Raw genomic sequence first — 13,277 nt, 5'->3', positions numbered from 1 at the left:
TACGATGGAGGTAAAGGAGCTTTTTTCTTACCCGAAGCCTATCGTCGCCCAGTCCGCAAGTGAAACGACATAGCCTAACGTTTTCTCCTCGATGGAATCAAAAAAAAACATTCAATAACAGGGTGTCCTCCGAAAATATGCAGGCTTAGATGTTTATGTCTGTCCCCCACTCTCTTGTTCTCTTCCTCACCGAAAAAAGCTCTTTCCATCAAAAAGACGATCATGCTCTGACTATGGCTGTTCTGAGGAAATGGTGTATACCCATCCGAGGAACCATAGAATAGTCTAGCAACAAGTCAAAAACAGATTGGCATGATGTGATGAATGGAACAGAACGGTTGTGATGATTACAGAAGAATAGATGTCGTGCAAGCATGCAGTAACTGAATGCGTCAAATTACGGCTAGGTCCGCCGCAGGAAAGGACGGTGCTTACGCCTTGTGGTACTGCTTGCGCGTTGTACGTGTTCTCTGCAGACGAGCAGGTGTATATAGACACCACATTCTATCGTGTTCTTCTCTTCTCTACGATACCTCCAGTCCTGGAGCTCAAAATGAGGCGTGGCTTCGACACATGGCTTCAGCTGTGCTCTTTCTTCCTGAGCTATCTTTCAAAAATCCACCAAAAGGATGCATGGAGTGGAAACTACTCATCGTGACAAGCAACAACGATGAACGCGCTTCGAACTCCGTGCCCCAAGATCCCATGACCTCGATACTACTCCGATATTGTACACTCAAAATGAAACACTCTGATGCCACTACTTCTGCTTATCAAAACCGCGCTTGTAGCAGACATGTCGTCGTCGAGCCCCGAAGTAAAAAGACACAGCTCCATATCTTCTCCGCACTCGACTCCAAAAAACACTCAAAAGATGCCCTTAGCGAGATGTAACTCAAACCCTGGACACCTCCGAGACCACGTATTTGGAACTCTGATGCAGATTGCTGCTTCAAATACAGAGCCTATGGATATAATGGTGCTCAGCATATTAATATTCTCTTATATTATTTGCTATCATCCTTCTCAACCTCCCGCGACCTATCTCACTTACGACCCCTTCGGCTTGACTGTAAAAAAACTACTCATTTTCTTCATACCACTCGTATCCACCTTCTTCAACTGCTTGACCCCTCTCCCCTCATTCTTCTTCTTTATGGCCTCCTCTTCCTTCTTCCTCTTCTTCTCTTCCCGCTCCGCAATCTTCTCCTCGTCTAGCTCAACGGCACGTTTCCGGCTTATGTTGTCTGACAGAGAGCGGAGTGAGAGGGCTTCGGATTTGAGGGCTGCAATGGAGGATAGGTGGGCTTCGAGAGGGGCAAAGCGGGCACTTAGAAGCGCAAGAAGAGGTGTGCGTAGGGATGGCAACATGTAGGCGCCGAACAGGTAGGTGAGGGATGTGCGGAGGCGGAGGAGGTGTGGAATCCCCTCAGGGGTTGTGAGGGTGGGTTTTGAGGAGGCGTCGTCGTCGTCGGGTGTTGTTATGCTAGTTTCGACACTTGTTTGGGACTCTGTTATTGTCGGCTTGTTCTCCTTCTCTTCTTCTGTGCCTGCTGTTGTCGAAACAGCGCCAAGTGTGCTTTCCTCCCGCTTTATGCTCATGACGGGAATTTCCAGGGCGGTCTTAATGTACTTTTCTTCTAGCGATGGCGGAAGTCCTTTTTTGACCATGCGCTCGGCCTTTGCAAGCAGGACCTCGAGGAGTTTGGGATGGGAGAGGCGGTACATGGTTTCGTCGCCAGCGTCGACAGTGTCGCATATCCTTCGCATCTTGGTTTCTATCATGGATTTCAAGGAGGGATATTGTGATAACAGCGCTTTCCAGTGCGGTGAGGCAGACGAGAGCGAGTCGAGGTAGTCATCGATGGCGAGGAAGTGTTGTTTGGTGTCTTTTGCGGACTTTGGTGTAAGGGCGGGGAGGATGAGGAATAGTATGTCGATTGGTGTTGCGACGAAGAGGTCGGCGGATTTGGTGATGTAGCCGCTGCCTATCCGCGAAGGGTCTGTCCCTTCTGTTGTGTCATCCTCGGCCTTCTCTCCTGTTATCAACCAACTCCTGCAGTCCTTCTTGGGCGCTGCGATGCGCGTGAATTCATAGAAGCTTTTCTCGGGGCAGAAGTAGTATCTTGACGGGGTGGCGTTTGCGGGATTGTCGAGACTGATTATGCGCGCATCTTTTGATGTGTCTTTTGGTAGTACGAATAGCTTTGGAGGGTTCGGTGTGCTTTCGGGTAGCGATTTGGCTGTGGACGTGGTGGGTTCAGGCGTGGATTCTTTTGGGGTCGCTTTTGCTGGTTTTGAGCGTGTACGTGCCATTGTGATGTGTATGTTAGTCCAATTGAATCGCGGGAGTATATTATACTAGTTTGAATCAGGTGGGATGCAAGTGGTGTACCGAGTCTGTTGGCGCAAAGTGAAGTCCCGTCGCGTCGCGTGGGTCGGGTCAACCGCAACACGCGCAATCCCTGTCACGTCACGGTTTCGAGTTAGATTAGTCTGGGGTGAACCACAGTCCGGTGTCAACAAACGCCAACGGGTCCCGGCTATGCGCTTGTGATTCCTGCCTGAAGATCCCAGATTCTTGCTTTTTCCCGTCTGTAGTATTGGCGTTGCTATGGGCCGCTGCGAGTTCCCGCAATCAATACTGCACCATCACAACAATGATCGTGCGGGAGAGCCCCAAGTCAAAAGGTGAGGCTGGTAGCGAATCCAACGGTGCTGAGCGTGCGCTGACTCTTGTCACAGTCAAAGACAACCAACCCAACTGGCCCCCGCAGTCGTCCGTCGAAGCCCTTCTCAGCTCGCCCTCCGGACGTAAAAAGTACGAGAGCCGCCGCCAGCGCGATTCGGCCTCACCATCTCCCTCGAAACGCCGCCCCATGTCGCGCGGAGGAGTCCAAGCCGGTAGCGATGGAGAGGAGGACGAGGAGACGCTTCAGCTGCAGCTCCAGGCCATCGAGGCCAAGCTGAAGTTGAAGGCGCTGCAGAAGAAGAAGAATGAGTCGCTGGACATGGACCGCAACGGCGCATCGTCGCGAGCCAGCATGGCCACCAGTATGCGCAGAATCGACCTATCGCGCCCCGACAGCAAACACGACAACGACGTCGAGGTGCCACGCTCACCAGTCCGGACCCGCCAACCGCCTACCGAGCCCAAGAGCCCTGCGCGGGTCATGTTGGGCATAGACAAGGGACTCACTGCCCGTGATGTTAGTCTCAAGCGGCCGGGGACCCCTGGGCGGCTGTCACGGTTGGGTTCGTCTCAAGGTCCAGGAACGCCAAAGATCAAGTCCTTCAGCGAACGCATCGCAGAAAGCAGGAACAAGGAGAAGGAGCGTGAGGTCAAGGAAGAGAGGGCTGAGCAGAGGAGGAGCAGGGGCTTTGGCTTGCAGAACATCGAAGGAATCAAAGATCGGCCCTCACTCTCACGAACGAGTTCCGACCAGAGCTCGCGCGATATGCCACCACCCGCCTCCAGGACTCACGCCCGAACACAAAGTCTACAAAACCGGACATTCGGAAACCCACCTACTCCACGGCCAGGATCCACAATGTCCTTCAGACCTGAGAGCGCACGCCCGACATCATCCGCTTCCAAATCTTCATCTAGCAGCTTTGGCACGACCCCAACCGCTTCAAGATACGCCGAGATCTCATCGCGCGACGACAGTACAGATGCGCCCAGTTTTGAATCCTTCTCTGGTCTTCACCTCAAGTCTAGAGAAATGCAACACAATGTTGTAACACGCACGCTGGAAGGCAAGACTGTACTTACCATACCGCAGTTGCTAAAGACGGTCAAAGCGCCTGAGTACGACCCACCAGAATGGGAAAATGACTATGTCGTTCTCGGGGTCATCTGCTCAAAGTCAACACCGCACAACTCCAAGAACGCAGCCAAAGACCAGACCAAAGGCAAGCAGGACAAAGACATGGATCAGAACGGCAAGTTCATGGTCATCCGTCTAACAGACCTCAAATGGGAGCTGGACCTGTTCCTGTTCGATACCGGATTTTCGCAATTCTGGAAACTGCCTCTTGGTACACTGGTTGCCATCCTCAATCCAGACATCATGCCACCACGGAATCGCGATACCGGCAAGTTCTCACTGAAACTCTCAAGCTCTGATGATACTATACTCGAACTCGGCACAGCGAGAGATCTGGATTTCTGCCATGCGCAACGTAAAGACGGCAGAGAATGTGGCCAGTGGATCGATGGTCGCAAGACTGAGTTCTGCGAGTTCCACATCCAACTTCAGGTTGACAAAGCCAAGAAAGGTCGCATGCAAGTCAACACTATGACCGGGATGGGCAGTGGGCCCGGCGGCGGCATGTTTGGTGGTCGACGTGGTGGCCCTAAAGGTGATGAACTCAAAAGAGAAGGCAAGTACCATGATCGAGAACTCCACGAAACCGTATATATTGCACCACGACCCGGCGGAGCAGCCAAACTCATCGACCGCGATCACCAAAACTGGGAAGGCGGAGCGAATCGTGAAGATCGCTTCCGTAAGCAATTGGCCGAAAAGGAGAGGGAAAGAGAACTCGCTAAGAAGCTTGGTACAATGGGAGATGGCAGTACCGGAGGTGACTACATGAAGCTGAAGGGTGCTGGTACTCAGAATCTGCCCGCAAGAGGGTATACATCGTCGCAAGGCTCAACAGGTGCAAAGCCTGATAAGCCAGCCGACACCGACTTTAGTAGTCTACTTAACCGTACGTCTGCCGATGTTTCTTTGGCGCCCGTTAAACGTAAACGAACAGCATCAGCAAAATCATCGACTTCGAGCGACCCCGTCGGCTGGGGATTCAAGTACGGCCGTATCCCATCACCCAAGAAGGAAGTGCCTTCTGCATTTCGCGGTACACGAGAAGCCAGTCCAGCAAAGAAGAAAGCCCGTCTCTTCTTAGATGGAAAAGGCATTCGCGAGCCTGGAAGAGAGAGTCTGGGTGGTCTAGACGCAGGGCTCATTGCTGCCATGGACGACGACGACGATGACTTGGAGGTAGTTTAATTCTTTGAAAAAATTCTAGGGGAGGCAACCAAAAAAAGGGAGGATGTGGAAGGGGAAGGGGAAGGCGTTTGGATCACAAGCTCGCTGATTGGCTAGAGCTAAGCGAACAACGGACATTTCGACTTTTCTGGGCTCTGGATACCTCAGGCTTAGCGTAACGTAAGCCTTGTAACGACTTTCCTTTGTGTACATGTACAATATTATACCCGTTCATCACGTTGATATACAAACTGCGTTCAATTTCAAAAAGCCGACGTGCTAGAGAGGAGGCGCAGTTGCTTGCATGAGTGCCAGTACTTTCTAACTAACCACACGCAACAACCCTTGTGCACCCACCCTTATCAGAAAGAAAGGAAAGAGACAATATTTCACGAAAACAAACCACCTCAGAATGGCAGCCAAGAATACCAACCCCGGCGAGAAGATTTACGCCCTCGTCAACTACGAAGACCCTTATGTCCAACCCCTCATCCTCGCAGCACTGAAGAAGCGACTACCAGCTTCCGCTCACGAATTCATAACCTCGCCATCCCAACTCCCCAGTCCATCCTCTCGTTTCCTTCAGTGGGTGCAATATGAGTCCATCGACTTTGATCACCTCATGGAACACTCCTCGAGCAGTCTATCCAACGCCTACGTAATCCGCAAGGCACTCATCCGGAAACATTACCTCAGTACCACGATCGCGAATTGGATTACCAAGTACCCGGACAGCGTACTGAAGAAGCACGTCAAACCGAGTGTAGAATTCGAAGTTGACTATGCCGAGTTCCTAGACGATGCGCTGGTAGAGGCATGGGAGTTGAAAGAGAGCTGGGCGAGGAACGAGGAGCTTGATGGCGATGAAGATGAAGAAGAAGCGGCGAAGAAGAAGGAGTGGTGGATCTTGAAGCCGGGGATGAGTGAACGGGGTCAAGGAATCAGGTTGTTTTCAAGTGAAGAGGAACTCACTGTCATCTTCGAAGAGTGGGATCCTGAGAGCGATGATGAGGAAGAGGAGGAAGACGGCGATGCGAGAAGCGATGCTGGCGCCTCCAACGCAGACGACCGGAAAGAAGAGAAAGACGAAGGAAACGGTATCATAACATCCCAACTCCGCCACTTCATCGCTCAACCATATATACACCCACCTCTCCTCTTATCTCCGCCATCCCTCGCTACCGCTTCTTCCTCTTCCTCGCCAGAAACTCTCCGCAAATTCCACATCAGAACCTACGTTCTAGCAACTGGCGCTCTGCAAGTCTACGTCTACCGCCCCATGCTCGCCCTCTTCGCCGCACGCCCTTATGTCCCTCCCTGGGACGCTGCTCTCCAGGAGAACCGCGAAGAAGCCATGAAAGCGCATCTCACAAACACCTGTCTCCAGGACAGCGGGGATAGGGAAGGTAGTGTAGGCTTGTTCTGGGACTTGCCAGAAACCATACCTGGACAACCTCCTTTCACCTCTACAAACGGCAAAACACTAGATGTAGGAAAGGACTGGAAGAACCAAGCGTTTTCCCAGATTTTGGAAACTACATCTCAGACTTTTGAGGCGGCGGCGAGGGGTATGTCGATTCATTTCCAGCCGCTGCCTAATAGCTTCGAAATCTTTGGTTTGGACTTCATGGTTGGAATTGAAGGAAATGGGGAGCTGAATACGTATTTATTGGAAGTAAATGCGTTTCCTGATTTCAGACAGACGGGAGACGAACTAAGTGGGATGATTGAGAGGCTTTTTGAGGGCGTGGTGAACAAGGCGGTGGCGCCTTTCTTTGGGCTCAACGTGGAGCAAGAAGGGGATGATGAGATGGTCAAGGTCTTGGATGTTGATCTGGGCCGGCGGTGAGCGAAGCTTAGGGAGATTCATTATAGCAGCACTCCATGTTGATGAGCACAATGAGAGTAATCACTCATATTTTCCTTGATCTATACTATGGTTCCTGTCCTTTCCTCCCATTACATTCATTTCAATCTGCAATCGCTGCATGCTGTGTTGGTGTCTAATGAGAAAGAACTCCCAAACACCAAACTACCGCATACCTTGATCGGCAGTTGAAGTACCCTATCTACTTACTAACCATGGGGCTATTTATATAGCCAGAAAAAAAGAACACCGATTACAATGCCAGAGCAGCAAAGAAGGTCTTACTACCTTCCATTGCTAAACATACATTAAAGGCCGTCAGTATGCGCACCCTTTCGTGATGCTAATGTAATCGTGGGTATCCTGATCTTGTTCTTTGATGTCAAAGAACACAAAAAGCAAACGCTCGCTATGCAAACAATCAGTCACAAAGGACCTGATGCAGAAGAGGACAAGCTAAGATGTCTTCAAGACACCGATGCTCATTCAAGACGAACGGGCTGGAGCACCGTTAGATGCTGCCAAATGACATGGAGGAGGTGGAGTGCTCACTGCGAGCTCGCTTGTCTGCTGCCTCGCGCTCGAGCGGTTCACCGCTGCGCTTCTTGGATGTCTTGACTGAGCTGCTTGAGCTGTGGGCTGACTTGACGCGCGACCAAGAGTCAAATGAGATCTCTGTTGTGGTATTAGCATGCGGGTAAATAGACCCGTGCACAGGATGACTCACCCTTCTTGAGCTTGCGAGTCGTAGGCGGCGGCGTCGTGGCCAACGATGGAGTTGGCACGACGCTCTTTCCCTTCCTACGGCTCGGGGTTGCGATTGCCTCGTCGACTTCGGTGGTGGCCTCCTCGTCATCAGTCTCAATGCCCTGCGCGCGGTTGCGTTCTTTGATCTCGGCCTGGAACAAAAGTTTCGGCTTGATAGACGAACGAGTGAGCGGGCGGCGTGCCTCAACGCCAATTTGGCGGCGCACTTGCTTGTCATCAGCGGAGAGCTCATCGTCTTGCTCTGCATCTGAGGCGCCGGACGGTGCGTCGTCGTGGAACTTGCGGAAGACCTTGCGACCTCGGAAGATGTACACCATGCCTTCGTCACGGTCGGCGGCAGCCTCCATCTTAGCTGTCTTTCGGTCGACCAGCTTCCTTGACTTTTGATGAGTAGCCTTTGCCTTGCCCTTGCCCTTGACAGTGATGAACGGGTTCTCTTCAGTCTGAGCGCCGGGAGTAGGTACCCGTTCCTTGGAGTCGGTGAAGATGGGAATCTTCTCAGTAGTCTCGTCCATCTGCTCAGCAAAGCTCTCTAGGGTGTAGAGGTTCTTTGTCTTGCGGCCTTTGCGCGGCGTCGGCATGGCTTCTTCGATGGTGGATGGGCGATTGGTAGGGAACAAGACGCGGGCGGTGGAGCTGACGTCTTCAACGCGACGCTTGCGGGGTGTCTTGGCTGGAGTAGGAAGCATTCCCTGCGTAAGTCAGTATGTTTGTCCGTACGTGTCATAGTTGGAGGCGCTTTGGTACTCGACGCTGTCGTTTGACAAGCGCAGCGGGCCCAAAGCTAGCCTCCTCACGTAACGTACCGGAGCCATGTTCGCGAACAGAGTACGCCGAGAAGAAGTTGGTGCGGCGTTGTCGGAGTCAGAGTCGAGCGGATTGAGGTCCAAGGGCGCGCGACGGATCGAGCGTGGGGAGCGCGGTTGTTGTGAGGTTACAGGCGAGGATGGCGGCGACAGGGCGAAGGAAGCGTTTGCGCGGGCAGCAGACCGCTTAGACGACGAGGCCGTTGGTGTGATGTCGCGCCTGGTCCGTGGGGTGGACCGCTCCTGTTGGTGAGAGTGAATATCGCGTTGGGCGGCCACTCTGCTCGATCGGCGCGGTGAAAACGGCTCGTAGGGGTCTCCATGCAGGGGCGCCGGCGGGGTGTGAATGCGACGGGGCGGCGAGGGTGTGCGCTCCATATTGTGGTGTGATGCGAGTGTTTGTTTGGGATGGGGCAGTTGCGGTGTTGTTGTAGCAATGTAGGTAGGAATGTGGATATCCAAAATCAAAACAATGGCACTAAGCTTCAATGTTGCAACGCCTCAACGTTCAAAGGGTCCAATTGGTGATGCAATATCGATATGCGCGCAAGTGGAAAGTTCGGTAGGGCTTGTGATGGTGAGGGTGAAGGACAAAGCCGAGTGGGTACAATGGGCTATGTCTCCGATGGGGAAGGGAAGAAAGCGCGAGGTTGGGAAGGAAGGCGCAGATGGCGGGTGCTCCTTCCTTGGCGCAATGCACGCGCGGAACATCAACAAGACCCCTGCTAACCGCTGGCCCCGCCAAACCAAATACGTCAAACACGCCAACGCCTGCCAACTCGAAATGCTGCCCGTGTCACCAAATCAATTCGTCTAGACGCGTCCAACACCATACACAACAAATACACAACGCAATATGGACCCGCCAAACCTCGGGGCGCTTGACCTCTCCGACTCGGACGAGGATGCTTTGTTCGACACGCCGGCGGCGCGCAAGACCAAGCAGAAGACAAAAGATGCGGACAATGATGCGGGGGAGGGTGCAGCGGGCGGGAAGACACGCTCCAAGGAGTCGCATTATACCACAGAAGAGGCGCGAGAGGCGGCATTGCGGAGAGAGTTAGAAAGCATACGAAACGTCAACAAGGTCATTGAGGGTGTTGTGGAAAGCTTGCAGAAAGCAAAGGACAACATGGCTGTAAGGAACAAGTTTAGAACTGCCGCAGTCTTCAGACTGACGATGAATAGACCGTATCACGCACTGTCCAGAACGCTTCTACTTTGCTCCAAACATGGACACGCATACTTTCCCAGACTGAACACAATCAGCGCTTGATCCTAAACCCCCAATGGCAGGGCGCTTCACAAGATCTGATAGACATTGAGGAGGAAGAAATACATCGTCAGCAGGCCGCACAACGTCGGGCAGCGGAAGAGCAGGCACGAAAAGAAGCTGCGGCGAGGAAGATCGAAGAAGATCGTAGGAAGGCAGAAGCGGCCCCGAGACCAGGCACACGAGGCAGAGTGAGGGGCGGCGCTAGACCACGAGGTGCTTCGACATCGTCCACAGGGAACTACGTTGGTGTGGGTGGACAAGCAGGACGTGGTGTTAGTCGCAGCGATTCAACGCGAGGTCGTGCAGGCAGTGGCATTGGACGAGGACTGCCACGGGGCAGGGGAAGAGGTCTGGGCTGATGAATGTGCATGCTCCAGCATCTTCACCATACCTCGAGTCGACATCGAATAAATACGTGAAAAACTCGACCGACAATGAACCTCGAAACGTAAACTTCGTAATTTCAGGGTCTCGAATGCTCGAATCAATGTGTACTATCGAAAATGCATCGTGCAATCCAAATCGGACTAGCTGAGCATGCCACTCACCCAAGACTGGGGTGCTTGGTAGCTTGTCGAGGCACGGGACTCTTCTCCAGAGCAACCGGCACTAGAATTTGTACCTGCAGCTCGATGCAGTGAGCGCGCCGGATTGGTGATGCGGGTGCATTTCTCGAAGCGGGAAAGCCTGAGAACCCCACTTGTTGTCAGTTGGACCCCGCCGTACAATTGCTTGAGACCTTGCGACCGTCCGGAGATTCAAATAGATTCTCCGTTTCCTGCTTTTCGATCTCTTTTCTCTTTTTCCTTCTCTTCCATTCTTCTGAAATTGGACGTCTATATCACACAATGGAAGTTCCAACAGCAACGTCGCTACGCGACATCTACCCCGAGGACGCGCTCCCCGTCGAAACAAAGCGATGGGAGAGCCTACTCGCCAAGTTCAAGGACCTCTACGGCAAGCAAGCAGACTTCGTCGCTAGGAGTCCTGGACGCGTCAACATCATTGGCGAGGTAAAATACTTGCACGATTCCTATCACTATTGACTGACGATTGTAGCACATTGACTATTCTCTGTACGAGGTACTGCCCATGGCTATCACCGCCGACTTCATCATGGCTGTTGCTGTGCGACCGACCGAGGAGAAGCCGCGCATACGGATAGCAAACCTCAACTCCGAAAAGTTTCCCACCCGCGAGTTTGACATTCCCGAGGGAGAGATTCCTATCGACGCTTCCGAGCATGAGTGGACCAACTACTTCAAGTCCGGATTGAAGGGCGTATCACAACTACTACAGAAGAAGCGCGGCAAGTTCACATCTGTGGGTATGGACATTGTTTGCGACGGCACAGTACCAAGTGGTGGTGGTCTCTCCAGTTCGGCGTCCGTCGTTTGCACAAGTTCTCTTGCTGTACTAGCTGCGAATGGCGAGGAGAAGATCGACAAGACCGAGCTATGCGAACTTGCGATTGTTTCTGAGCGCGCAGTCGGTGTCAACTCTGGAGGGTGAGTTTGACCAAGTAGTTGAAGGTGTTATGGCTAACAAACCTATAGTATGGACCAAGCAGCTTCCGTCTTCTCCCTCCGCGGTTCCGCCCTCTACGTATCTTTCAAGCCCACCCTCAACTACACAAACATCGAGTTTCCGAAAACGGACCCTGAACTCGTCTTCGTTACCGCCCAGAGTTTTGTCGCCGCAGACAAGCACGTCACAGCCCCTGTATGCTACAACCTACGCGTAGTAGAATGCACACTAGCAGCAGTCTTCCTAGCCAAAGCCTTCGGCCTGAAGAAAGATCTCCCAACAGACTCATCTCCCCTTGGCGTCAGCCTGCGCGGCTTCCACGACACCTACTTTGAAGACAAAGAAGGCGTCTCAGACAACACCAAGATCTCTGTCTCAGAGTTCGAAACGCAACTCACAAAGCTTATTCAACACACCGAGGACTACCTTCCCCAGGAAGACGGCTACTCGCGCCAGCAGATCTGCGGCCTCCTCGGCATCTCCGAAGACGAACTTAACCAACGCTACATGTCCAAGTTCCCCGTCCGCGCCGAGAAATTCATGCTTCGCCAGCGTGCCCTACACGTCTTCACCGAAGCCCTCCGCGTGATCAAGTTCCGATCACTACTCGCTTCACCGCCGTCAAATGACCGCGCGTACTTGCAATCACTAGGCGATCTTATGAACACAACACAAGACTCGTGTCGCGAGATCTACGACTGCAGTTGTCCTGAGCTCGACGAGTTGTGCGACTTGGCGCGTGCAGCGGGAAGTTGTGGTAGCAGACTTACTGGGGCAGGCTGGGGTGGATGTAGTGTGCATCTTGTGCCTAAGGACAAGGTTGAGGCGGTTAAGAAGGCGTGGGTGGACAAGTACTATAAGAAGAAGTTTCCAGATATTACTGAGGAGAAGCTCAAGCAGGCGGTTGTTGTTAGTGAACCCGGAAGTGGATCTATGCTTTTCAAGGTTACAGGGGAGAAGCTTGCTTAGGTGGGGGATGAGGTGTTGAGTGAGGCAGTTGGCATCTTTGGGTAGATAGTACCCTTGCGTGGTTCAGACGTGGTAACGTCAGACCAGGTCAGCCGTTTGAATACCTGTGGTCACGGCTTAGAATACGATACAGAGACACCAGGTTTGTCTCGTTTACCTTCTCACTGAGAGTCAGAATATGGAATGTTTCGCACCACAATCTTGACGTTCTTCAATATGCAACACATGTCACATCAATCCCAGCTTTGGCTTCACAGGATCGCACGCCATACAGAACATCATGCGGACTGTACTGCATCAACACCACGATAGCTTCTACGAGGCGCCTTGCTATATCCTCACATCGATCATCTCTTCCAAGGCGGCGGTCTCAAAGGTCCTGCATCCAATAAACATATCCAATTTTCTACATTCCGATCAGGACGTTGCAACTCCTGTCTTCACATCTACACGCCAATCACAATATCGACAGGTAATCCCCACCCAGCGACCTACCACCAACATGCCTAGACGCAACCCCAACCGTCGTAGAAGACCATCGCGAAAGAGGCATTCTCAGGAACCAAGTCTTGATCGAGCAGGTCATTATCAGCAATATAATAATACCATGTACGCAGACGGAGATGTACTTGCCGCAGCACGTTTCAGCGAAGATAGCATAGGAAGACAACTCGGGTATACGATTCCACCACCACAACAGATAAGTGGCGATATGACACCAAGGTGGCGGACAGGATATTGGTATACATATACGCATCCTGTTACACGCGAGGATGTAGTTGTCTGGATTGGTGGTGATCAAGGGTTCACACACGGCTATGGGTATGAGTATGCTGGAGAGGAAGAGCACTACCGTAACGGAGACTATGTGATTGGCGCGGGGTTTTGTGATGAAGAGTCTGCGACATGTCATCAGAATAGGCAGAAGTCTGCTGAGCTACCGCTGTTTGGATACAGGGAAGGATATCACGATCCGATTCTGAAAGATCAGACTGAGGATTGGTGGAGGTTGTTTGGTCATGACGTACCAAAACAGTTCATCCTTGGTGCCGAGTCCACTCGAATGG

General features: G+C 52.4%; 6 protein-coding genes across 6 annotated transcripts; 4 read left to right on the top strand and 2 right to left on the bottom strand.

Annotated features, from left to right (window-relative positions):
* Positions 1-1,050: 1,050 nt before the first annotated feature.
* Positions 1,051-2,316, bottom strand: AA0111_g688 (hypothetical protein; the record flags this gene model as incomplete). The annotated part of the gene is made up of 1 exon (XM_028653150.1): positions 1,051-2,316. One exon carries the CDS (start codon positions 2,314-2,316, stop codon positions 1,051-1,053), a length of 1,266 nt encoding a protein of 421 aa, XP_028511720.1.
* Positions 2,317-2,660: 344 nt separating this feature from the next.
* AA0111_g687 (hypothetical protein) lies at positions 2,661-5,018 on the top strand (the record flags this gene model as incomplete). Its single annotated transcript, XM_028653139.1, has 1 exon — positions 2,661-5,018. The coding sequence occupies one exon, from the start codon at positions 2,661-2,663 to the stop codon at positions 5,016-5,018; it is 2,358 nt and encodes a 785-aa protein (XP_028511711.1).
* A 391-nt stretch (positions 5,019-5,409) lies between these two features.
* Positions 5,410-6,846, top strand: AA0111_g686 (hypothetical protein; the record flags this gene model as incomplete). The annotated part of the gene is made up of 1 exon (XM_028653128.1): positions 5,410-6,846. One exon carries the CDS (start codon positions 5,410-5,412, stop codon positions 6,844-6,846), a length of 1,437 nt encoding a protein of 478 aa, XP_028511712.1.
* Positions 6,847-7,375: 529 nt separating this feature from the next.
* AA0111_g685 (hypothetical protein) lies at positions 7,376-8,816 on the bottom strand (the record flags this gene model as incomplete). The annotated part of the gene is made up of 3 exons (XM_028653117.1): positions 7,376-7,539; positions 7,592-8,324; positions 8,439-8,816. The coding sequence occupies 3 exons, from the start codon at positions 8,814-8,816 to the stop codon at positions 7,376-7,378; spliced, it is 1,275 nt and encodes a 424-aa protein (XP_028511713.1).
* A 478-nt stretch (positions 8,817-9,294) lies between these two features.
* AA0111_g684 (hypothetical protein) lies at positions 9,295-10,073 on the top strand (the record flags this gene model as incomplete). The annotated part of the gene is made up of 2 exons (XM_028653106.1): positions 9,295-9,576; positions 9,627-10,073. 2 exons carry the CDS (start codon positions 9,295-9,297, stop codon positions 10,071-10,073), a joined length of 729 nt encoding a protein of 242 aa, XP_028511714.1.
* A 489-nt stretch (positions 10,074-10,562) lies between these two features.
* Positions 10,563-12,210, top strand: AA0111_g683 (Galactokinase; the record flags this gene model as incomplete). Its single annotated transcript, XM_028653095.1, has 3 exons — positions 10,563-10,727; positions 10,774-11,222; positions 11,271-12,210. 3 exons carry the CDS (start codon positions 10,563-10,565, stop codon positions 12,208-12,210), a joined length of 1,554 nt encoding a protein of 517 aa, XP_028511715.1.
* Positions 12,211-13,277: the final 1,067 nt, after the last annotated feature.

This window comes from Alternaria arborescens (assembly GCF_004154835.1).
Source record: "Alternaria arborescens strain FERA 675 chromosome Unknown contig_1, whole genome shotgun sequence".
Taxonomy (NCBI): domain Eukaryota; kingdom Fungi; phylum Ascomycota; class Dothideomycetes; order Pleosporales; family Pleosporaceae; genus Alternaria; species Alternaria arborescens.
Note: the sequence above shows the minus strand (reverse complement) of the source record. Positions and strands in the feature narration are given on the sequence as shown.